Source organism: Arabidopsis lyrata (assembly GCF_000004255.2).
Source record: "Arabidopsis lyrata subsp. lyrata unplaced genomic scaffold ARALYscaffold_4, whole genome shotgun sequence".
Classification (NCBI taxonomy): Eukaryota; Viridiplantae; Streptophyta; class Magnoliopsida; order Brassicales; family Brassicaceae; genus Arabidopsis; species Arabidopsis lyrata.
Window position 1 is genome coordinate 11,110,579 of NW_003302552.1, and position 23,188 is coordinate 11,133,766.

The 23,188-nt window shown below is 34.4% G+C and overlaps 3 protein-coding genes and 1 long non-coding RNA gene across 5 annotated transcripts; 2 read left to right on the forward strand and 2 right to left on the reverse strand.

Moving 5' to 3' along the window:
- Window positions 1–501: 501 nt before the first annotated feature.
- On the reverse strand, window positions 502–2,954 carry LOC110229475. The gene is made up of 6 exons (XR_002332867.1): window positions 2,783–2,954; window positions 2,651–2,688; window positions 2,352–2,435; window positions 2,174–2,264; window positions 1,934–2,022; window positions 502–759 (listed from the first exon to the last, which is right to left on the reverse strand). It is a non-coding gene; the product is annotated as an uncharacterized LOC110229475 (long non-coding RNA).
- A 1,279-nt stretch (window positions 2,955–4,233) lies between these two features.
- Window positions 4,234–9,638, forward strand: LOC9316951 (abscisic-aldehyde oxidase). The gene is made up of 10 exons (XM_021028496.1): window positions 4,234–4,541; window positions 4,753–6,348; window positions 6,454–6,713; window positions 6,795–7,004; window positions 7,090–7,308; window positions 7,413–8,381; window positions 8,464–8,559; window positions 8,632–8,730; window positions 8,819–9,008; window positions 9,247–9,638. The coding sequence occupies exons 1-10, from the start codon at window positions 4,415–4,417 to the stop codon at window positions 9,462–9,464; spliced, it is 3,984 nt and encodes a 1,327-aa protein (XP_020884155.1). The 5' UTR covers window positions 4,234–4,414; the 3' UTR covers window positions 9,465–9,638.
- A 1,235-nt stretch (window positions 9,639–10,873) lies between these two features.
- On the forward strand, window positions 10,874–13,034 carry LOC9315133. The gene has a single exon (XM_021028191.1). The coding sequence runs from the start codon at window positions 10,937–10,939 to the stop codon at window positions 11,891–11,893; it is 957 nt and encodes a 318-aa protein (XP_020883850.1). The 5' UTR covers window positions 10,874–10,936; the 3' UTR covers window positions 11,894–13,034.
- A 101-nt stretch (window positions 13,035–13,135) lies between these two features.
- On the reverse strand, window positions 13,136–21,435 carry LOC9315134 (structural maintenance of chromosomes protein 3). 2 transcript variants are annotated; one of them, XM_021028189.1, is made up of 28 exons: window positions 21,320–21,435; window positions 21,054–21,095; window positions 20,871–20,946; window positions 20,719–20,757; window positions 20,520–20,587; window positions 20,347–20,418; window positions 19,770–19,849; window positions 19,605–19,683; window positions 19,352–19,469; window positions 19,076–19,251; window positions 18,574–18,819; window positions 18,267–18,388; window positions 17,852–17,996; window positions 17,485–17,657; window positions 17,306–17,405; window positions 16,947–17,083; window positions 16,647–16,848; window positions 16,376–16,463; window positions 16,140–16,289; window positions 15,871–16,022; window positions 15,579–15,770; window positions 15,215–15,398; window positions 15,046–15,116; window positions 14,822–14,973; window positions 14,447–14,615; window positions 14,220–14,366; window positions 13,801–13,890; window positions 13,136–13,706 (listed from the first exon to the last, which is right to left on the reverse strand). In XM_021028189.1, the coding sequence occupies exons 2-28, from the start codon at window positions 21,066–21,068 to the stop codon at window positions 13,344–13,346; spliced, it is 3,606 nt and encodes a 1,201-aa protein (XP_020883848.1). In that variant the 5' UTR covers window positions 21,069–21,095; window positions 21,320–21,435; the 3' UTR covers window positions 13,136–13,343. The 2 variants fall into 2 exon arrangements, with proteins under 2 accessions (XP_020883848.1, XP_020883849.1); XM_021028190.1 differs by lacking the exon at window positions 21,320–21,435 and adding an exon at window positions 21,228–21,294.
- Between the last annotated feature and the right edge of the window lie 1,753 nt (window positions 21,436–23,188).

Sequence of the window (23,188 nt, forward strand, 5' to 3'; positions counted from 1 at the left end):
CTCCAGATGAAAGTGATAGAGAAGAAAAAACGGAAAAGAAAAAAAAAATTCAATTTTGTTTAACAAAATGATGATGTGGCAACCGCATCATCATGATTTCATACGATTTAATAAATTTGGGTTTGAAATTTGAATGTTTTAAAAGGTTAGATATGTATTAGCATATAGAAAACGGTTAGGTATGAATTAAACATTGATGATTAGATTGTGTACGAAATAACCGACTTTCTAAGTCAAAATCAACATTGAATGAAACGGTGTTAGTCAACTTGTAGTTTATGCGGAGTCAGATGTCACATGTCCAACGTGTTACCGAGACTTGACTTTACATAACTAAAATAACGTTATTTTGAAAATACAAAATCAAAACTATTGTTGTAGATGATTTTTTTTGTTTACTGGTTAGAAAAATCAAGTCTTTATCTCACTATACTTCAAGTTTTTGAGTTAGAAATAAGTTATATCTATTCTATTAATTGGGAAGCATTGGGTAAAAAATAACCTTTACTTTATCGAATAATTACAAACAATGCCATTGGTATTTTTGAATTTAAAGGGAAAATTAAAAATCTCGTGGAAGGTTAAATAAGACAATTTGATGAGATACAAGACGCGGATCCTGGGTTATTTTCTCGGATAAAAACGCGGACCCTATGCATCGTCATACGTCCTAGACGCGTATCTTAGATTCAACCCGTTTTGATTGTTCATAAATGTTGGAAAATATTTCACTCCGATATTCTCTGCATCTGTTTGCATCTGTTACAGAAAATAATTGCCAAAAATATTAGTTTAGATTTAAAGAGATTTCTATAATCTATATAACTAACAAATCTAATTACTTAACTCTATAGTAATTTAGAAATCTTTGACAATCAAATAAATAAAGCTATATATATATTCGCACAACTGTTTTTAAGAAAGATGCAAAAGAAATCACCAAATATAAGGAAGACATCCAATTTTGTAGTAACTGTTTTCAATAAGATCTAATCTTAGTTATTAGATGTGCCTAATTTAAAGAAAACAAAATATTTTAATCCTATCAAATCAAGCATATTCGATTAAGGATTGTTTTAAATTCTGATACGCAAATATATTTTCCTGTTTACAAAGTAAACCCTAAAAACGAGAGCTATATCTGTTAATAGTATATATAGTAAACTCGATTACACCTCTCAGAACTCACAATCATTCAAAGCTTTACTTCATTTTCATCTTCTTTTATCGTTAAGAAAATGGCTTCTAAGAAAAGAATTTTTTCACATTGACATCTCTATGTTGCAATCTCTAGAATAACTTCTAAGAAAGGACTAAGAAAGGACTAAAGGTGCTCATAGTAGACAAAGACGGGAAACCACAGAAGCAAACGATGAATGTGGTGTTCAAAGAAGTGTTTAGCAGAGAGTTTATGTAAAGAGGTAACAAAAATAATTATTGCCTCAGTGATTTAATTTTGGTTCTGATCTAATTCACTGAATTACTATAACTATATTGTTATATTATGTAAAGTTAAAACATGGGACCGACCAGAGTCAGAAAAAGAGAGAGTCAACGAAATCATCTTAAAGAGAAGCAATCGTTTTACATTTTATTGCATACATTCAATATTCTTATCAGTTTCTCAAACTAAGTGTTATTTTACTCATTTCATTCCTCCAGAATCTATAGCATTATATTTTAAACAGAATTACTGAGGGAAAGAAAAGTTTCCAGTTTTATTATGTAAACTAGAAAATTTTCAATAGCAATCCAAGACGAATACTGATTACCAAAAAACTTTTCAGAAAGTTAAGTAGTTTTGATATTATATACTACTTTCAATTAACATACTAAGACGAATTTTAATATTATATATATACTACTTTTAGCTAAACATACTAAGACAGAATATGAATATGAACTATAGTGTAAAAATAATTTTCTCACTAACCTTTTAAATATAGATTTCTGGATATCTCCAATGACAAAATATCTCTTCCCTTCTCCACATTCTTATGTTACTTGCAAAGTATGCTTCACCTTAAAAACATTGAACTTTGTTATTAACATAACTGAATTTTTAAAGTCTTAGTAGACAATACCATAAAGTTTATATGAACTAAGTTAATTAAACTCAATAACAATAGGTCAATCTAATAATCAAAAGTTTAAAAATTGAGATCTCACTAACCTGCAACATATATATATATATTTCTAAATAGCTACTGTAGCTCCTCCAGAGTCTCATATTACTCGCAAATCATCCTTCACCTTAATACATACTATGCCAAAACAATCTATATGGTGAATATGAAGTAACTAAACTTATAAAGTCAATAACAGTATGTAAATCTGCAAATCTCACTAACCTTTTACATATATACTGCATAATTTAATAACAAAATCACATTCCCTCCTCCATGGTCTTATATTTAACGCGAATCATCCTTCACCTGTATAGACAAAAACACAATGTTCCGGACACAGTTTATACAAACTATACAAAATTTGTTGGTTTAAAACTTATAATAGCTTAGTATTCTCGAGATTAACTAATCAACTTCTTTCTCTAAATGAAGATTAAAAATTACTGTAAATCAAATTCGTATTCGTATAAAAATTGAGTGAAAACCTTTTTTCATAATCAATTGACAATTAGGATAATTACCCATATAACAGTCGGCTTCTTGACAATCCGTTGCGAATCTATACAATTAAAACTGAAAAATTTAAAAGATTGCAATTGAATCGACATATACAAAAATGTAAAAGTGTAGATCTGAATAAATAAAAAGCTTACTTCTTCATAGGATTCACGAATTGAACAAGTACAAGTATAAACGGAGACGAAGTAATGATGTCTCTAAAAGAATTTCGCATTTGATTTCTGAGAAACCAACGATGTTCTTCATTTTGTTCGGTGATTTTTTTTTCTTTTTTGGTAATAAGACAACGAATTTTCTAACAACAAATACCTGCTCATATTATTTACATTGATATCATTATTGGATAAATACAATAAAAATCAAACGAAACAACAAGAAATGCTGTCTGGTTGTTTAATACTTGGGCCTAAATAAATATATCATTCAGCCCATTCAAAGGTTAAATCGTAAAATTATGATGTGCCAGTTAATTAACATATTGTTTTACATGATTTCTGAAACTTATTTCCAGATTAAATTAAACTATAGATTCACACATTACCATATATAGTTATTATTATACAATTATAAGAAATTCAGTTTCTTTAAAAATTAAACTTTATATTATAGCTATTACAATAAAATATCTTCTGTAGTTAGATTTTTTTTTTGTTCACTAAAACAACTTTTACTTTTCCGAAAAAACACATACAAACTTCTGAAATAAATCGTAAAGAATTGTATAAATTCACATTCTATTCTAAATTTGTAAAGAATCAGACATTAAATAAAATTCAGTTTACCATCATTCAAAACACCAACAAAAAATCTCACTAAATCTACTACATATATGATATATATCCTATTGTAATATTCACATACCAAAAAAATAAGAAGATAATATATTTTGAAAAACAGGTTGTAAACAAAATGAATTAAACATTTACACCAAACTTGGATAATTGTTCTTAAGTTTGTAAAAATATGATAATACGTTTATCTATATTATATTATACAATCTTTTTTATAGATATACACCAAACTTATCTCTCCAAAACCCGACTATTTTTATACAAATTATACGCAAATACCTATTATCGACCGATTAGATTTGTTCACCATACCAATATATTCAATCATCTAATCTGTCACATAAAATCTATTTTTAGTAGTCATACCAATTTCAAATTGATATACACACATTCAAAACCTATATGACATAAGTTTATACTCAGAAAATCATATGTTAACAAAACCCCACCCGTACGTGCGGGTCCGAATCTAGTAGGCTATAATATGTAAGCTTGATCAATAAAAGAAGATATTAGTTTTTACTTTTCACAATATATTTGACCAAAAAAACAAAAAAGTTTTTACAGTAGATTTCTAGCGTGTTACTCTTCTTCTTTTTTCCCCCACTTGTACATATATTTTATTTCTTGAGCAAATAAATTAGAAAATTTCATAATTAAAAGAAGGGTTAAAAGAAAAACCATTTGATTCCAATTTATAAGATATTGATTGGATTAGATTGAGATTTCTTCCAAATGTCAAATATTCTTTCCCCATAAGACTGACTCGTGGCCCACAGACAATGACTTGTGAGTTATGTCTGAAACTCAAACTTAGAGATGTGCGTGAAAGAGGCGCAACTATAAGACAAACTGAAATGAAACTCTTCGTCACAAACTTATTTCTCTCTTTAATTGGTTAAATCACCACACCCACTTCTTGTTTTCTGGGTTTCTCAAAATTGGTGTCACTGCTGATTCCAATTTATTTAAAATATGGATTTGGAGTTTGCAGTCAATGGAGAAAGATTCAAGATTGATTCTGTTGATCCATCAACCACTTTACTCGAGTTCTTGCGATTAAACACTCCTTTCAAGAGTGTCAAGCTCGGCTGTGGCGAAGGCAAAATCTCTCTCTCGCTCTCTTCTCTTTTTAATCTCTTATAGTGAAACTTTATTGTTCACTAACTATTACGAATGTGGGGCTTTATGTCTTGTGTTATGTTTTACTCTTTACCAGAATTAGTGAAGTTGACTTAGTACTTAAGAATCCAAATCTGAGTTCTGTATCTTCAGATAGATTTTAATAAAATGTGTGTCTCTGGTTAGTGCAGGAGGGTGTGGTGCTTGTCTTGTAGTGTTATCAAGATATGATACAGAGTTAGATCAAGTGAAGCAATGTAGTATAAACTCTTGTCTCACTCTTCTCTGTAGTATAAATGGATGTTCAATTACTACATCTGAAGGTCTTGGTAACACAAAGAAAGGATTTCACCCGATTCATAAGCGGTTCGCGGGTTTTCATGCCTCTCAATGCGGTTTTTGTACACCAGGGATGTGTATTTCTCTATACTCAGCTCTTGCAAATGCTGATAATAACAGTTCAAAAGAGTTTACGGTTTCCGAAGCTGAGAAATCTGTTTCCGGTAGTCTTTGTCGATGTACTGGTTATCGTCCCATTGTCGATGCTTGTAAGAGTTTTGCTACTGATGTTGATATTGAGGACTTGGGGTTTAATTCCTTTTGGAAAAAGGGAGAAAGTAAAGAGGTTATGTTGAAGAATTTGCCTCCTTATAACCCCAAAGACCATCTTGTAACATTCCCTGAGTTCTTGAAGAAGAAGAAGAAGAAGAGAGAGATAAAGAAGGTTGATAATGGTTTGGATCATTCGAGGTATCGTTGGACCACTCCTTTTAGCGTAGCTGAGCTTCATAACATAATGGATGCTGCTAACTCTGGAGACTCGTTGAAGTTCGTTGTGGGAAACACGGGTACAGGTTACTACAAAGATGAGGAACGGTTTGATAGATATATTGATATCAGTCACATTCCGGAGATGTCAATGATCAAGAAAGATGAGAAAGGAATTGAAATTGGAGCAGCTGTTACCATATCAAATGCTATTGATGCTTTGGAAGAGGAAAGCAAATCTTCTTATATTTTCAAGAAAATGGCGGCTCATATGGAGAGAATTGGAAACCGTTCTATCAGGAACTCAGGGAGCATTGGCGGTAATCTAGTGATGGCTCAGAGCAGAAAGTTTCCTTCTGATATTACCACGCTTTTGCTAGCTGTAGATGCATCGGTGTATATGTTAAATGGTAGGAAAACCGAGAAGGTTACGCTACAAGAGTTTCTTGAATTGTCTCCGATATTAGACTCCAAACGCGTTCTTTTAAAGGTTGAGATACCATCATGGACTGCTCCTTCTGGTGATGACACTGAATTGCTCTTTGAAAGCTATCGAGCCACGCCTCGTTCTATTGGAAATGCATTGCCTTACTTGAACGCTGCTTTCTTGGCGATAGTGTCTCGCCAAGAACCATCAAGAAAAGATGTAACGGTAGATAGATGCTTGTTGGCATTTGGTTCTTATGGCGGCGATCATTCAATCAGGGCGATCAAAGTGGAGAATTTCTTGACAGGTAAATTACTTAGCTACAGTGTTCTATATGAAGCTGTTGGTTTACTTAGAGGAATCATAGTTCCTGGCAAAGACACCTCGCACTCGGAATATAGTAAAAGCTTGGCTGTTGGATTTCTTTTCGATTTTTTCTGTTCACTGATCGAGAATGGGCATAGGAACAGCCATGTCGATACCGCAAAATCTTTACCCTTCCTCTCATCTTCACAACAAGTGTTAGAGAGCAATGAATTTCAACCTATTGGTGAAGCAGTTATCAAAGTTGGAGCTGCATTACAAGCTTCTGGTTAGTTCTTATGCCTTCTGTTTTCATCATTTTTAGTAACTTGATATCGGTTCAAGCCACGGGTAAAGATTCAATACAGGGCCTTACATGAGCTTTCTCTCTCAGGTGAGGCGGTTTTTGTTGATGATATACCGACTTTACCGGACTGTTTACATGGAGCATTCATTTATAGCACAGAGCCTTTGGCTAAGATAAAAAGCATTAGCTTCAGAGAGAATGTGAATCCTACTGGAGTTTTTGCAGTTCTTACTTTCAAGGATATTCCAGAACAAGGACAAAACATTGGTTCCAAGACCCTTTTTGGACCAGGACCTTTATTTGCAGATGAACTAACTCGATGTGCTGGTCAAAGAATTGCTCTTGTGGTAACTCCAATTTCCTCTTCTTTTTTAATTCTTGCTCGTCTTTTGTTGTGTAACTAATCGAAAAATATACGGCTTTTGCAGGTTGCAGACACACAGAAACATGCAGACAGGGCAGCAAAACTTGCAGTAGTTGAGTATGATACAACGAATTTAGAACAACCGATATTAACTGTCGAAGATGCAGTTAAAAGATCTAGCTTTTTCGAGGTCTATCCGATGTTTTACCCTGAACCAGTCGGTGATGTTATAAAAGGAATGGAAGAAGCTGAGCGAAAGATAATGTCGGCCGAGGTATCACAACTGTTTTCCGATTTTCACCGCCAAAGTTGTGTGATCACATCTCATTTGTGTGTTTGAAATTTGGTTATTTATTCAGTTGACGCTCGGGTCACAGTACTTCTTCTATATGGAGCCACAAACAGCACTTGCCTTACCAGATGAAGACAATTGTGTCAAGGTATTTAGTTCATCTCAAGCACCTGAGTACGTGCATTCGGTTATCGCTACATGTCTCGGCATCCAAGAGCATAACGTTCGAGTCATTACCAGAAGAGTTGGAGGTGGCTTTGGTGGTAAAGCTGTAAAGTCAATGCCTGTAAGTATTTACCAGAATTGGTTTCTTCTATAAATCAAGATCATTAACATTGTTTTTGGAATATGGCTTGTCACTCATGAATGCTCGTTGAAATGATGTTTCAGGTTGCAACAGCATGTGCACTAGGCGCATACAAATTGCAACGTCCTGTTAAGATGTATCTGAACCGCAAGACCGATATGATAATGGCTGGAGGAAGGCATCCAATGAAAATAACTTACAATGTTGGTTTTAGATCAGATGGGAAGCTCACAGCACTGGAGCTTACCATGCTAATAGACGCAGGGCTTGAGCCGGACGTAAGTCCAATCATGCCGCGGAATATAATGGGTCCGTTAAGGAAGTATGATTGGGGAGCTTTGTCATTTGACGTAAAAGTGTGCAAGACGAATTGTCCTAGTAGAACGGCGATGAGAGCTCCCGGGGAAGTACAAGGTTCTTATATTGCGGAATCTATTATCGAGAATGTAGCCTCTTCTCTTCAAATGGATGTTGATGCGGTGAGAAAGATAAACCTTCATACTTATGACAGCCTCAGAAAATTCTACAAGCACATTTCTGGTGATCTTGATGAATATACACTACCTTTATTATGGGACAAATTGGAGATATCTTCGAAATTTAAAGAAAGAGCTGAGATAGTGAAAGAGTTTAATCTTTGTAATGTATGGCGAAAGAGAGGGATTTCTCGAGTACCTATTGTCCATCAAGTTATGCAGAGGCCGACCCCGGGGAAGGTAAGCATTTTAAGTGATGGTTCTGTTGTGGTTGAGGTTGGAGGAATTGAGATAGGGCAAGGATTGTGGACCAAAGTACAACAGATGGTTGCTTATGGTCTCGGTATGGTTAAATGCGAAGGAAGCGAAAAGTTGTTGGAGAGAATACGGGTTGTTCAGTCCGACACACTCGGTATGATCCAAGGAGGTTTCACTGCTGGTAGCACGACATCCGAGAGCAGCTGTGAGGCCGTTAGGCTTTGCTGTGTTATCTTGGTGGAGAGACTAAAACCTACAATGGATCAGATGTTAATGGAGAAGCCGGGTTCCGTGACATGGAACATGCTCATTCAACAGGTAGCCTAGTAAATTCAGATAGTTACTCTATAACAAACATTCTGCTTGAATAACCGTAACGTTTGCATTTTTCTTTCATCAGGCGTATGCTCAGTATATTAATTTATCGGCGAGTACATTGTATATGCCAGAGTATTCTACCATGGAATACCTCAACTATGGGGTTGGAGTGAGCGAGGCAAGTCACTATGGCAAATCATTCATTTTAAAAATTTGAATCAATCAAACAATAATGTGATTCTACTTGCAGGTGGAAGTGCACCTTTTGACAGGAAAAACCGATATTTTAAGATCCGATATCGTTTACGACTGCGGAAAAAGTCTTAATCCTGCAGTTGATTTAGGACAGGTTAGCATTTAGTTAACTCCACATGTTTTCTTGTTTCCTTTTAGTCAATTTATGGAGCTAAGCAAAAACATGAATGGTTTTTGAAAAGACCGAAGGAGCGTTTGTTCAAGGCATCGGGTTTTTCATGATGGAAGAGTACACTACTGATGAGAAGGGGCTTGTGGTGCAACAAGGCACTTGGGACTACAAAATTCCTACTGTGGATACAATCCCCAAACACTTCAACGTCGAGATTGTCAACATTGGTCATCACAAAAACCGCGTTCTCTCCTCCAAAGGTACACTACGCTTTTCCTTATCCGATTGAGCTATAACTATTATCGCGATTTTCATTTCGAATTGTTATGTTTCTATCAAAACTATCACTTGTTGTTCACATACATAATTACATAAAAACTCTTAGAGACAGGTATTTGCTATAACTTATAATGTTGAAGTGTTATCTTTAATTTTACTCCATATAGTATTTGTGGGTCACTACTTTCACACTCACCAACTCCTTCATTTGATCCACAGCTTCGGGTGAGCCGCCATTGCTTTTAGCGGCTTCTGTTCATTGTGCAACGAGATCAGCCATTAGGGAAGCTCGGAAACAGTCCATTTCATCGAACATTAATGATGGGTTTGATTCGGAATTTGAGGTACCGGTTCCAGCAACTATGCCTGTGGTGAAGTCTCTTTGCGGATTGTATAGTGTAGAGAAATACTTACAAGGAAAGATCAAAGGACAATAAAGGCAAAGCAAGTAAGCAACTCTCGTTGCTACTAATTTACAGTGTTACATATATATACTAAAGTTATTCAGATTTTATATACAGCAAAAATAATTGTTTGGGTGCAGCTTTGTGCATAACTAATGGTTTCAAAACCAAATCAATAAATCAAATATTGAATGTTACTGATTTTAATCTCAGTTATTAATGCTGTTGTTTGGTAGTTGCCTAATTGGAATAGAGTTATCCTGATTCTTGTTAAATTGCAAATCATGGCCCATAGGCCCAATTTCAGAGATACTCGCTTTAATTTACAAAAATAATTATCTGAATTTAAACAATATGAATTATTTAAATATATCAAAAACCAATAAAAATCAAAGGGAATTTCACATTTTTAACCTTCAAAGTGTCACTGGGTAGCACTTTAAACCTCGAAAGAATTCCACTAACACTATAAACCATCAAAATAATTTTACTAATACTTTAAACCTCCAAACTAGCTTTCATGTTTACATTGCCATAAAATATGATAGAATTAATATAAATTAATATAAATTTATTTAATTTAATATAATTTTTAATTAATTTATTATTTATTATGAATTTACGATTATTAAGAAAAGTAAAAAAAAAAAAAAAAGCAGATTCCTCTGATACGGAGAATGCTTCGTTTTCTGACTAACTTTGACATTCTTTGGTTTTTATTATTCTATTTAAGCTTCTATTGTACCTCATATTATACATTATTTGGTTTCTATTATTATACTTTAAATTTCTCTTGTGCTTAAGTCTATAGTTTCAAATGTTTAATTTTGAAATTTCATGGTAGACAAAAAGGTGAAGTTTTTTTTTTTTGTCTTTTTTATTAATTTTAATAAATAATAAAAATAATTTTAATTTCAATGAAATTAAATAAATGTATATTAAACAAATAGAAATTAAATTTTCCATCATTTTTTTATGGCAGGACAAATAGAAAATGTAGTTTGGAGGTTTAAAGTGTTAGCTAAATTATTTTGATGGTTTATAATGTTATTGGAATTCTTTCGAGGTTTAAAGTGCTACCCAATGATACTTTGAATTTTAGAAATGTGAATTTCCCAAAAATCAAATGATAATATTTTATTAAATAATTTATATTTTTTCTTCTCGCCACCGTTGGTTTTTTTAAATAGTTAATTGAAAAGTGTTTCTTTATACAAAAAGGTATTCTTATAAGTGTCTAAATGACATTTATTTGAAAACATATACAACAGAGAAACAATAAATAATTGTAATTTAGACACTTATAAAAAATGGAACCCAATAAAAAATTGTAATCATACTTGTTTTGGGCTTTTAGTCGGTTCTTATTCTATAAATATGCCTCTCTCTCTCTCTCTCTCTCTCTCTCTCTCTCTCTCTCTCTATTTATCGATTTCATTCTCTCTCTCCTTTCTAATAAGAAACCTCAAAGCTGTGACCGTCAAGTGTGTTTTTAGGTTTCCACAATGAAGAAAAAAGGTGGACTAAAGAGAAAGATTCCGATTGAGACACGTGAGACTAACGCACAACGATCGGTGACTTGCAACAAACGCCGTAAAACAATCTTCTCTAAATCCGCCGATCTTTGTCGTCTCGGCGGTGCAAATATCGCCGTCTTTGTAACATCTCCAGCCGAGAGTTCTGATGTCGTATACTCTTTTTCCGGCTACTCTTCTTCGTCCGAGATTGCTGATTGCTACTTCAACGGCAAGCCACCTCCCAAGAAGTTTGACCCCCAAGCCAAATTAGGGTTTTGGTGGGAAGACCCTAATCTTTATCGTAACTGTGATGATCTCTCGGAGTTGAATATCATAGAGGATCGTCTTGAGAGATTGAAGAAGTATATAATGGAATGTCTTGAGAAGAAAGAAAAACTAGAACTTGGTTCTCTCGACGAGATTACTTGCGGGTCTGATCAAAACCCGAACTTTTCTCGCGACCAGATTTATGAAAACGCTTCTTCTTCTTCACAAGTTAATCAAAAACCTAACTTTTCTCTCGACGAGATTTATGGCAACGTTTCTTCTTCTTCACAAGTTAACGTTGATCAAAACCCTAACTTTTCTCGCGACCATATATATGACGAGCATTCTTCTTCACAAGTAGATCAAAACCCTAGCTCCTCCGTTGATCAAAGTGGGTTATCTTATTTAGAGCAATCTTGTGAATTCGTGAACGGTACCGGCTTTGGATTTACCGATGGGTTTTGGGAAACAAAGGAAGAGAACAACTCGATGAGTCTAACCCAAGAAACAGAAACACAGACGATGGTAAATGTTTATGAGGATAGCTTTTGTAATAATCAATTTAAGGATAACGTGTTTGGTCTCAACAACTACAATCCTCAGGACATGCTCGACATTGGAGAATTTTTTTATGAAGAAGATATCGAATTACTCCACTCTAATCAGTTCGCAGCTTGAATCGTTCGTATATTGTTTAGTCAGGGTTTTAATTTCTAAACCAAGTTATTAACTACCATTAATGTTTTTTCCGTATATGTAATGATCCAGAAACATGTTGTTAATTTTGTTTCATATTAGAATTATATAAAACAATTTTCTATAAATCATTTTGTTTTGTTGATTTACATGTTATAGTAACCAGAACATCAATATCAGGATTAATTAGTATCATAAGTTAAAAACTCTGGAATCTGGATATCATAAGTCTTTATGGAATTATTTTAGGATAGTAGAAAAGAAGATATGACATATTCCACTGTTAAACAACAAAAAGGTATAATTACATAAAAACTTGGGAAGTGGCATTGCATAAAAAGCAAAACGAAGAAAAACTGACTTATGTTCTGCTTTATAGTCTAATGAACTAGCTGCATCATAACACATGCAACTGTAATGCTGTTGCTGGTGTCTCTCCTCTGCTCAAGGCATTGCTTTAGCCTTGAGGTTCAAACAAAGATGAAATTAAAAAGTGTGAGTATGAATTATGTAAACGACATCATCGATATGCAAGCTTTGGTTCTATGGGAAGACGAATGCATCAATGGATATCATCATGAATCGCTAGAATGGTCAGATGGGTTACCACTTCGCCTGTTCCGTTTTTAGTTAACATTAATTAGTTCTTAAGCCTCTAATGAAATGCAAGATAACTAGTATTCTTATCATAATGTTTGTTGGATCGTTATATGTGTTTGGTTTAATGCTTGATGAATGCAATTTGATTGTTGCTAAAATTAAATAAAAGTGGTGTTTCTATACTGAATGATGATGACAAGTTTAATCACAAAACTTTTGGGTTGGGTTCTCCTTTTTTTTTTTTTTTGAGTTTTGTTGATATAAATATAGAACCACAAACAAAAAGTGTCTTGTTTTGATTTGAAAAGGTATAGTTCGTAGTTATGGATAAAAGTTAAAAGAAAATTAGACTATTTAAATTTAGCTAATATTTTCATGAACTTCAGTTTCTTCTATCTAGTTTCACAGAATTTGGTCCTAGTTCAGCTAGTACAAAACAATATTACAGTTTAGAATAAAAGTAAAATAAAAATAGATTCAACTCTGGTTTGAAAACTTCGATTAGTTTTGTTTATTTATGTCCACCCCTATTTTAGTTATTGATTTCATTTCTGAAAGGTCAAAGTATAATGCATGCAATACATTCATAGGCTTTCCTTATTTTTACCTAAAAAGAAGAAGTAATAAACTAATTAGATATGCATCAAAGTCTAGAAAAGTATCAGAATGTTGAGACAATAAAACCGTTATTTTAAAGTATACTTAGATAAATTATACAACCTGGAACTGCACATTAGAGATAATAATATATTCCTAGAATCAAACCTGCGAAAGTGTTAAGCAAGCTCTCAAGAGAGTACTGAGAAGGAGTTTTAACCAACCTCTTGACTGATCAGGTATCGTGGGACTGATCTTTCTCGATAAAGTCCAACGCCTGATCCTTTGTGATAACATTCACAATACTCACTCTGTTCTTATGAAATACTCCATATATCTTATCCGCAACTCTCACTAGCTCAGGACGGAATGTTGTGGTTATGAACTGCGTGCCATAATCATCAGCTAGACGACGAATCAAGTTTCCTACAGCGGTTCGGTACTGTGGATCAAGTGCCGCGTCAATCTCATCAAAAAGATAGAATGGTGCGGTATCACATCGCTGGATTGCAAAGATTAATGCGAGGGCAACAACAGTCTTTTGGCCTCCCGACAATTGTTTCATCGATTGTGTTTCACCTTGACCAGTGAATGAGACCTACCAAACAAGTGCCAACTATTATCAGCCTGAAAGCCTACACAAAGTATAAATACATTTCTCTAATATGTAGTATCCGCAAGTCTTTCTTTACCTTCACTTTTACACCAATGTATTTCTCAATCCTTCCCTCTGCAACAGCTTGACCTCCATCATCATCATCATCATCTTCATCATCAAGATCCTGGATAAGTGTACACAAAATGTTTTATGTCCACCCAACTTATTAGTAAAGCGATCACACAAGCTTTACACAGAGGCAAGAATCATCCAAAAAGACAACAGAGCAGATATTGGTGGTCTTACGTAATCCTTGGTGGAGACAAAGGAAAGGTTTATGTGAAAGTCAACGAGTCGACAAAAAGCATAATACCAAGTAAGATGACCAACAAATAGTAGTACCAAGGATATACACTTAAGGCTCACTTGAAAACCTCTACTCGAATTAATTAGAACACTAAATTGATCTTAAGAGGAAAAAGTTTCATTGAGAAACAGTAAGCAGAAACATGCCTTTTTCTTCATAATGACAAGGTTACCATATCCACCTTGCACAAGCTCAGAGAATACATCCTTGAAGTGATGTGCAACCCCTTTGAAAGTACGTTCTATTGATTCATCTTTCCGCTGATCCAGAACTGTTATCAGCTCTTTAATTTTCTGCAGAAACATCATGTGTCAATCAAGCTCTACTTTCTGCATAGAATTTGGCAATGTGTATGAAACCTCCCATTATTTACCTCATCTCCTGCATCAAGCTCTGCTTGCCGATTTTGAAGTTCTTCTCGCTGTTCTGTGAAATTCACATATTGATCCAGCGCTTTCTTGTTTACATGGCTAAATTGTTGCAGCTGTTCACTGCACCGGTGTAGCATTTTCTGCAGCTCCTTTATATTTTTCCGTTTATACCTATAATATTCCATAGCTTGTACATATTATAGAACTCCTAGGGTAAAAATCTCAAGACACAAAACAATTGTCTGCCGATGATGACTAAGAACTAACTGGACAAGATAAATGAAAATTAGGACAGTATAACCGTTAAAGTTCTAACTACACTGAGTGCTGAACTGTCTGGATGCATAACCAAAATGAAAGAGCAGAAGCAAACATACGTGTCAAAAGCGTCAGATGACAATGGACCCAATCCCCTAATCTTCTTAGTATACTCATCTTGCTTAGCAAGGAGTGTGTTGCGAAGGCTAAATAGTTCCTCCAACTTTTTATCTAAATCTTGTAGTGTGCCCTTACAATCATCTTCCAATGTCTGAGAGAACAAGAAACTTTTGTCAGATACCTATAGAGAAAACCAAGTCTCTTAATTTATAGATTATACTACCTTTAACTTTGCTTTCTCATCTTTAATTTTCTTGACTTGCTTCGTCTTCTCATCAATGCTGTCACAGACACCTAAAAACACAAAATGGCATTGAATGTACTCGTCTGAATAGTAAATGACCAAGATCAAGCAATGTCAAGCAAAGTAGATCAGAATGTTTGGGACCCACTTTTGAGCTCTTTTGCGGCCTCATTGACCAACAATTTTGCATCATCAAGCTCTTGTTCTTTTATGCCAGCTGAACTAGGCAAACTATCATCGTCGATGGAAGCTATAGTAGCCTTTAACTCAGTTATTCTCCTCTTTAAGTTGGTAGCAATATTAGCCTCCAACTCTGCTTTTCTTGTCTCCCTCTGTGTGTAGTGAAAAGCACACAAATCAGACTTTAAAAACAAAAGAAACGCACATGAATCAGACTTAAAAATAAAAGCACATAAATCAGACTTATTCAATCGAAAGCAATGCAAACAAATCAGAAATCAATTCAAAGGGAGAACAAACATTCAAACTTTTGTTTTTTTTTCACTGCCAACCTCAATGCGATCTGCCTGGTATGCAAATTTTTTTTCCTTAAGATCCTTGATTTGTGGGTTTAATTGCGACAATTGCACCCTCTCTTCTGGAGTTAGGTGATCCACAAGTTCTGTTCCCATTTCAGCTTCTTTCATAGACATGCTGGATCTGACCTGGTCAATCCGTGTTCCAATATCACCTAGTGATTTTTTCTGCAAACAGATGAAAAAATTTAGTATCTACAACATGGGGGAGCGATATAATTAACACTAAAGGCCACTCTAAAAGATTGAATTGTAAGAAAAAAGGCACCTTATTTTCAATGGCTTTATGTATAGCATCTTTCTGCTTATTAGCGTTAGCTATCTCTTGCTTAAGTTGCTCCACCTGTAATTTGCAGAGCGTCCAGTCTGCTTCAAGTCTCTGCTGCTCAGTAACAAGCTGTGTAATCTGCTGATCTATCAGTGAGACATGTTAAGGAAACGCTGCACTCAACACCCATCAATGAACAATACGATATAGTTTATCAGACAACCATAATGCAATAACAAATAAACAAAAGTCAGTTATGGAAAGGATATCTTGGAGCTGCCTTTTAACATCCTCCAGTTCCTTCTCCTTCTCATTTATAGACTTTGTATTTTGCATTATAATATTCATGAATCTCAATTTTGACCGCCTGTGGTCATAGAATCCACCGGTCATACCACCCTTTCTGCTTACCTGGTCACCTGTCATGGTATACCAGAACCTTCAGGTACCAAATACATGTTGAAATGGAATGTAAAGTGAATACAAATGCAATTACAGTTCCAACCTTCCATAGTTATACAATCGAGGTCATCATTCTTAGCAACTCTTGTTGCCACATTCAGATCACGACATACTACTGTTCTACCAAAAACCTACATCAAGACACATTACGATTTAATGACATTAACATAAATACAAAAGTAAATAGTTCCATCAAAGGTGCCGATATATCTAAATAAGTGGACCATATGAAAACAGAAAGGCACATAAAAAGCTCAGAAAGTGAAAAGAAATTGATGGGCATAAAAGTGGTGGACAGAGAACAAAAGGAACACCTGACCCAATGCCGGTTCAAACTTAGAGTCGAACTTTAACTTTCTCAACAGTGGTATTGCATCAGAATCTTTTGGATAGTTGACGCGAGGCGCCTTTATCCGATTCAGAGGTAGGAAGGTCACTCGTCCACCCTTGAGAGAATTCAGGTGTCTAATTATCTTGGTTGAAATATCATCATTCTCAACTACCACGTTAAATAGGCTGGTCGTAGAACAAGAGATGACAATCATAAGGTAAGAAGTAGATGCACAGTATGAAAATTGTAGCTGTGAGGTAAATACAGCAGGTTTCCCGCATACCTGTTTCCAGCAGTGACTTCAACTGCAGTGAAAAACTTTTCATCGCAATCAACCAACTCAACAAGTGGACCAAAAACTCCATTGATCCTATACTCTGAACAAATCCGTCGAATAGAGTTCAGCCCTCTCCTTACATCCTGAGACAATGAATGGAGTGAGTCACCAGAAACGAAAACTGAAAATGACTGTCAAGTTACGTCAACCAGTAGAGATATAAAGCGAGCACATTGCTTGTCAACTTATAACTAAGCCAAAAGTACTTGGATGTATCTAATGCATCAACCACTCTTAAAAAATTAACATTTTCCGCCATATTATTGTCTTCAACAAGAAAAGGGATACCAAAGCCAATCACTTACCCCTGGAGTTGCATGATCAAGGTTTTTCTTTGCCCGTTCAAGTTCCGTTTTCAACTTGTCAATCTCAGAAGAAAGTTGACTTTCTTCTCCCCATTTTTCCCTGTGGTAACATTTATCCTGTTATATCAGAAAAATTGTCTACTATACTTATAGTTATTTGAAATAACAGCAATTCTTACTTTCTTTTTCTTTGTTCTTCATCTCTCTCTCTCTTTTTAGTATTGAATAGTTCATGGGACTTGGAAATATGAGATTCCAGTTCACCAATTTTCACTTCATGTTTCTTGATGTGCTCATCACGCTCTATCAAGTCAGTTTTGAGGCGAAGAATTTCATCCTGAAGTTTGTGCTCCTGTAATAAAATGAATATGTTAGATCACCAATCACATGAAACTGATTCCATATATTCACTGACAAAAGATGAAACTATAGAGAGATCCAAATGTCATTGAAATACATATTTACTTTTAAACATTTAAACATTGTGTAATCATATGATCTAATTATGTTATGATGCATCTTCCATATTTAATACTGCAAACTCACTTGAACCATATTTGAGTCTAGAACACGCTTAAGATCCTCAATCTCTTTCCTGAGCCATTTATCTCGGGCAGCCTTACTTGAAAATTGAGTTGCACGTCCCTGTTTCTGATATAGAATGCTAAGTTGTTTTTCCAGCTCATTGATTCTGTAAGAAAAAAAAACATAAACAGTATTATCAACGTAAGATGACCCTAATAAAAAACAGAAAAAAATTCCAATATGCATCACTCCAAACAGCAGAACTTTCCATTTTAATTCAACACCTAAGCTTTCACCCAAAATGATCGTTGTAGTCTTTCTAGGATATTATTACAATTAGTTCCCACAAACAGGAGGCCTGTAGCAACATACAACCCACTCATTCTCAGCATGAACAAAACTATTTCTGCAATACAATGACATTATATATGCTTACCTTTTTGATGCCTGCTTCTCCTTGTCAAGATAACTTGCATACAAAGGATTAATTGCCTCCAGTTCCCTCTCAGAATCCTTCATTTCTCTTTCCACCGTAATAAGTTGCTCAAGTGCATCATTCTGAAAACCAAAATACTTCATTATTGCACATTATCCATATATACATAGAATATCAATTAGACATTCATTTGTGGATATGCAACTTTTAAACTCATCCTGATGCATACTTCTTGCTCAAAGTTTCTAAGCAAATGCGAGTAAGTATCAGCTTGTGACCACATGTGTCGCCACCAAGTTAGTAGTACCTTAGACTGAAAATTTCCAGTAATTCGATCCTGAAAGTCCTTCACATCAAGCTCCAGCTTTGTCTTCTTCTCTATAGCTTCAGTTTGTTGAACTTCAACAGTTTCTTTCTCCTTGTATAACATCTGAAGCTCTTTTGTCAGCTCTTTCAGGGACTCATCTAAGGACTTGGAGTCGTCCTGGGCCTTCTCAACTCTATCATACATTCTTGTAGACTCTTCAGATGCCTTAGTTCTTGCAACTTCTACCTAAATCGTGAACAAGAAAGCTCATTTGTAATAAAGGTAAAGCTCAGCAATGAGTGAATAATAATATAATTTACTCAGAGAAGTGCATCAAACACAGAGTCTGGCCGAGCCCAATAAAACATTAAATATAACTAGCACCAGCAACAGAAAGACCAACAATATTAATAATTTATTTCATAAGAAACCTCAAGTTCACTGAACTAAAAAGAGAAAAAAAAAACATTCAAAACATGAGTGCCTAATTTAATTGGCTGACCTGTTCCAGTTTCTCCCGAGCATCGTGAAGCTCTTTTTCGTAAATGGTGTATTCCAGTGATTTTCTCTGCTTGTCAAGTTGTTGATATTTTCTGAGTTCTTCTTTCTCTTCGTCCAGTTCTCTTAGTCTTTCATCCAAGTAGTGGACAACTTCGATGATCTGCTTCCGTTTATTTCCTGAAAGGCAAGTCATTTGGCCGTATTAGATTTTTAAGGGAGCCATGCATGCATCTGAAAATTAAAGAGGTTTCACTATTACTGCACACTGATAACTTGCCTGTTTCCTGCATAATTTTTAAACTCTCACGACGCCTCTCCTCATAAACACGAGTACCACCTATCTCTTTTAGCAGATCCAGCCGTTCTATGTCTTTCATCAGTGTTAACGAGGCTATCTACAAACATACCACACATAAAAGGCTGAAAATGTCGAATTCTGTTATATAGAAATCTGTTAGCCCATAGTAGCTTTTCTCTGTGCTTGGAAACACAGGAATAATCCAACTATATTTTCTCTAGCAGGAGCTTACCTTTCCTTGTTGAACAACATAGTAAGGATTAGCACGAGAAAATCCAGCACTCTCCAATAAATTCATAACTTCACCTTTTCTGCAAATTTTGTCAGATTAATGTTCACCATCTACGAAATAGGGCAAAGGCAAAGAGTCTTCAAACTTAAAGATACAGTAACTCACGTAATGTGTTTCCCATCCAAGAAATAATCATCCTTCTTCAGGCCAACCGTTCGGCGCAAGCGTATTTCTTCCTTATCAACCTAGTGGAGAAGCATAAACCACAAATCATGAGAACAACTGAAATATAACCATATTTGAAACTACATTGCATTAGGAATAAACAGGTTTTCAACAGCCTTAGTGTTTTAATTTCAATTTGTATAGCACCCAAGTATGTTTTGATACTACCAGATTTACATAGGGGCAGCTAATCTTTACAAATTTATGACTTAAGAAAAACACCCTACAAATAGCCAAGAAAATGATGATGGTTTTATGAACCTGAAGGGAAATTTAGGATATAACTGATTGACATGAACCCATGAAATTAACTTATATCAACCTGTACACTAGACTAAAATATGACGGATCTAATATTTCCAAGCTTAGTAACAAAGTTTTCAGCTTCTAGCTGACAGAAATACTGGTAGAATACAATATTACGATCTAACATGAACATCTATTTCACCAAAAAAAAGAAAGAAAACATCTCATCCTGATTTTCAGACAGAACAAGTTTAAGCAATGGAATAATTACCGGGAACCGGTTGTCAGAATTATCAAACACAATCTCCACAAACGCAGACACGACTTGATGACCAGCACCTTCCTGTCCAATAATAACAAGCTCGGAGTTAGAAAATTTTCAGGATAGCATGAAAAGCACTCAACAAAGCAATTTTAAAGCCTGCAGCAAACTTGTGGACATACGTGGAGTAATGCATGCCTATCTTCACTCCGCAGATTTTGGAAGATGTCACTCAATACAAAACGAATTGCTACATCCAAAACCAAGAATTCACTTAGAATCAAATATCGAAAATTATTTCTTTGCAAACAACAAAAGAACAAATGTCTGAGAAAAAAAAAAGGAAAAGGACAGAGATAATCACAAAGGCTAAAATCTCACCATGGAAGAAATTGCTTTTCCCAGACCCATTTGCTCCAACTACATTAAAAAAAAAAAGTTTCAGCAAACAAGTTTACACACCAAAATCGAACATGAAGACTAAAGATCCAGAACTAAGATGATTGAACAAGTGAATCAAAGAGAGACATTACCAACACAATTGACCTTGTTACTAAAATCCTCAGTAGCAACTTGCTCTTTGTAACTCTTAAATCCTTCGATAATAACCTTCACAAAAATCAAATCCGAAAACCACGAAGAAACTCAATAGAGATTTACCAGATAAACATCAATTCCAATTAACAATAGAGTAAGAACAATTCGCCAATTCGTACCTGCTTGATATACATAGCGAAACCTCACCAAGCTACTCGCACCTGTCAAAATCAACAGAAACCCCAGAGATTATTAGGTTAAGCGAAGCAGATAAACAACAGATTAAACTCGAAGAGCAATCAAAACCCTAATTTCGCTGTGAAACTCAAAGTAGAAACGAAAGAGGAGATTACGAAGTTGAATTCTAGGGTTTGCTTTGCTAGATCCAAACGAAAACGGAGATGTAGCAATATGAAGAAGAAGAAGAGACTCTACAAAAACTTACCAAAATAGGTTTGTTCACATAGAGAAGATGATGGAGAAAGATCGAGTTGAGAAAAAATGGAGGCAAAGTAGAAGAAAAATGACCGCGAAATTAAAAATCAGCCAAAAACTCAGCTAATAACATTTTTCTTTTGGTCTAACAAAGCAAGGTCAAATCCCTCAAATCCTTTATAAGATAAAGCACAAGTCATACTTTTTTTTTTTTTTTTTTTAATCATCCGAAACTACTTAGAGCTCAAAATAGCTATTCATGGGGAATGTTGTTTACATATGTGATATAAAGCGGTTCTGTACGAACTTTTCGTGCCAGATTATCCGCTTTAACATTAGCACTACGAGAAATTAAAGATAAAGAGAAAGTTGAGAACTCTTCCTTGTCGTTCTCAAATTCCTCCAAATACACTGAAAACGTCGGCCATTCGGTTGGAGAAGACACCATCTTCACCAGATCAGAACAGTCTGTAAAAAACGCCACCTCTTGATTATCTGTACCAATCATACACTTCATAATCATCAAAACCAACAAATATTCAGTAATAATTTTTGTAGAGATCACCAATACCGACAAAACAATTGATATGAAGCAGAGGAGTGTCCTGGTGATCTCTACAAAAAATATTACTGAATATATACCCATGATTATCCAAGGCTTGTTATGAAGCAGAGGAGTGTCCTGGTGAAACTTAAGATCTTTCCACAGTTCTTTTCTGTCCTCCGCTAGGTTAGCAGCGTAAACAAAAGAGATGAAAACTTCCGTAGATGCTCCATCCATCAAAACTGAACAAGTAATAAGTTGACCACTCTTGTAAACCGGAGTCATCCTTACACTGTCAATACATTATTATATTTTTAATAAATTATGAATACTTTGTTAGACAAAAAAAGAATGCTTTAATATTACAAATCATATTTTCATAAATCTTTTTTAATTAGTTTGTGTGATGATTATAAAAATAATTAGTTGACTTTTCTTTAAAAGTAAAAGACATAGATATTGATGAAATTGGTTAGGTTCATATTGATGACTAAACAATAAAATTAATTCTGTAAACAATTAATAATTAATTTTAATAGCTTAATGTTTTATATATATGATAATTATGTTAGATAAAACTATTAAATATATTAGCGATGTTACAAAGAAAAAACTATTACATATATTAATTTAAAATTCCACCAAAATCTACCTTGTGTATATTTAAAGCCATGAACATTTAAGGATGAAATCACTCATTTCAAAGTGCGAGATTGATCGGTTGATTGTTGGCGACTCTAGATATTTGGTTACACATCATGTTTTGTAGTCGATTTTATCATCAGCATGAACAATTGTACCAAGTACAGATGGTGGTGCCTTAGGTTAAACCAAACAAAGTAAACCTCATAGTCATATCCAGCTGGAAGTTACACAAGAATTTAAACAGAGAAAATGAGAAAGAAAAAAGTAGTCAGGTGCTTTGATAAGCAAACAATTTTGTGGTTTATATGAGTTTTAAACAAGCAAACACAAAAAAGAAGAGAACTCCAAAAACGACTTTATACCAATATCACTCACGTCACGTGTGGACCAAACCAAATCTTTCTTAAATCGCAGCCAAAAGGAAAATTTACAATTATTTTTTATTTTTATTTTTATTCACTAAGAAAATATTTTATTAACACACAAACCGAATAAACTATAGACAAAAAAAACAAAGAGAAAAGATCATATTTGAAAAAAAAAAACAGAAATTTATTCCAAAAACAAAATAAAATCGGTTAGAGAAAAGCCAAAAATAAACTTTTTAATATTGTTTTGTTTAATTTAAGGTCAAAAGAAGAGAAAAATAACAATAATTTTAAGATCGTTTTATTATTGTTTGTTTAATTT

Coding starts and splice junctions, on each gene's coding strand:
- LOC9316951 (XM_021028496.1), top strand. CDS start 4,415: ATGGATTTGGAGTTTGCAGTCAATGGAGAAAGATTCAAGATTGATTCT. Junction 6,714..6,794: donor GTCAAAGAATTGCTCTTGTG/GTAACTCCAATT, acceptor CGGCTTTTGCAG/GTTGCAGACACACAGAAACA. Junction 7,309..7,412: donor AAGCTGTAAAGTCAATGCCT/GTAAGTATTTAC, acceptor ATGATGTTTCAG/GTTGCAACAGCATGTGCACT.
- LOC9315133 (XM_021028191.1), top strand. CDS start 10,937: ATGAAGAAAAAAGGTGGACTAAAGAGAAAGATTCCGATTGAGACACGT.
- LOC9315134 (XM_021028189.1), bottom strand. Junction 16,290..16,375: donor CGATTGTATAACTATGGAAG/GTTGGAACTGTA, acceptor ATACCATGACAG/GTGACCAGGTAAGCAGAAAG. Junction 14,367..14,446: donor AGCTTGATGCAGGAGATGAG/GTAAATAATGGG, acceptor ATGTTTCTGCAG/AAAATTAAAGAGCTGATAAC.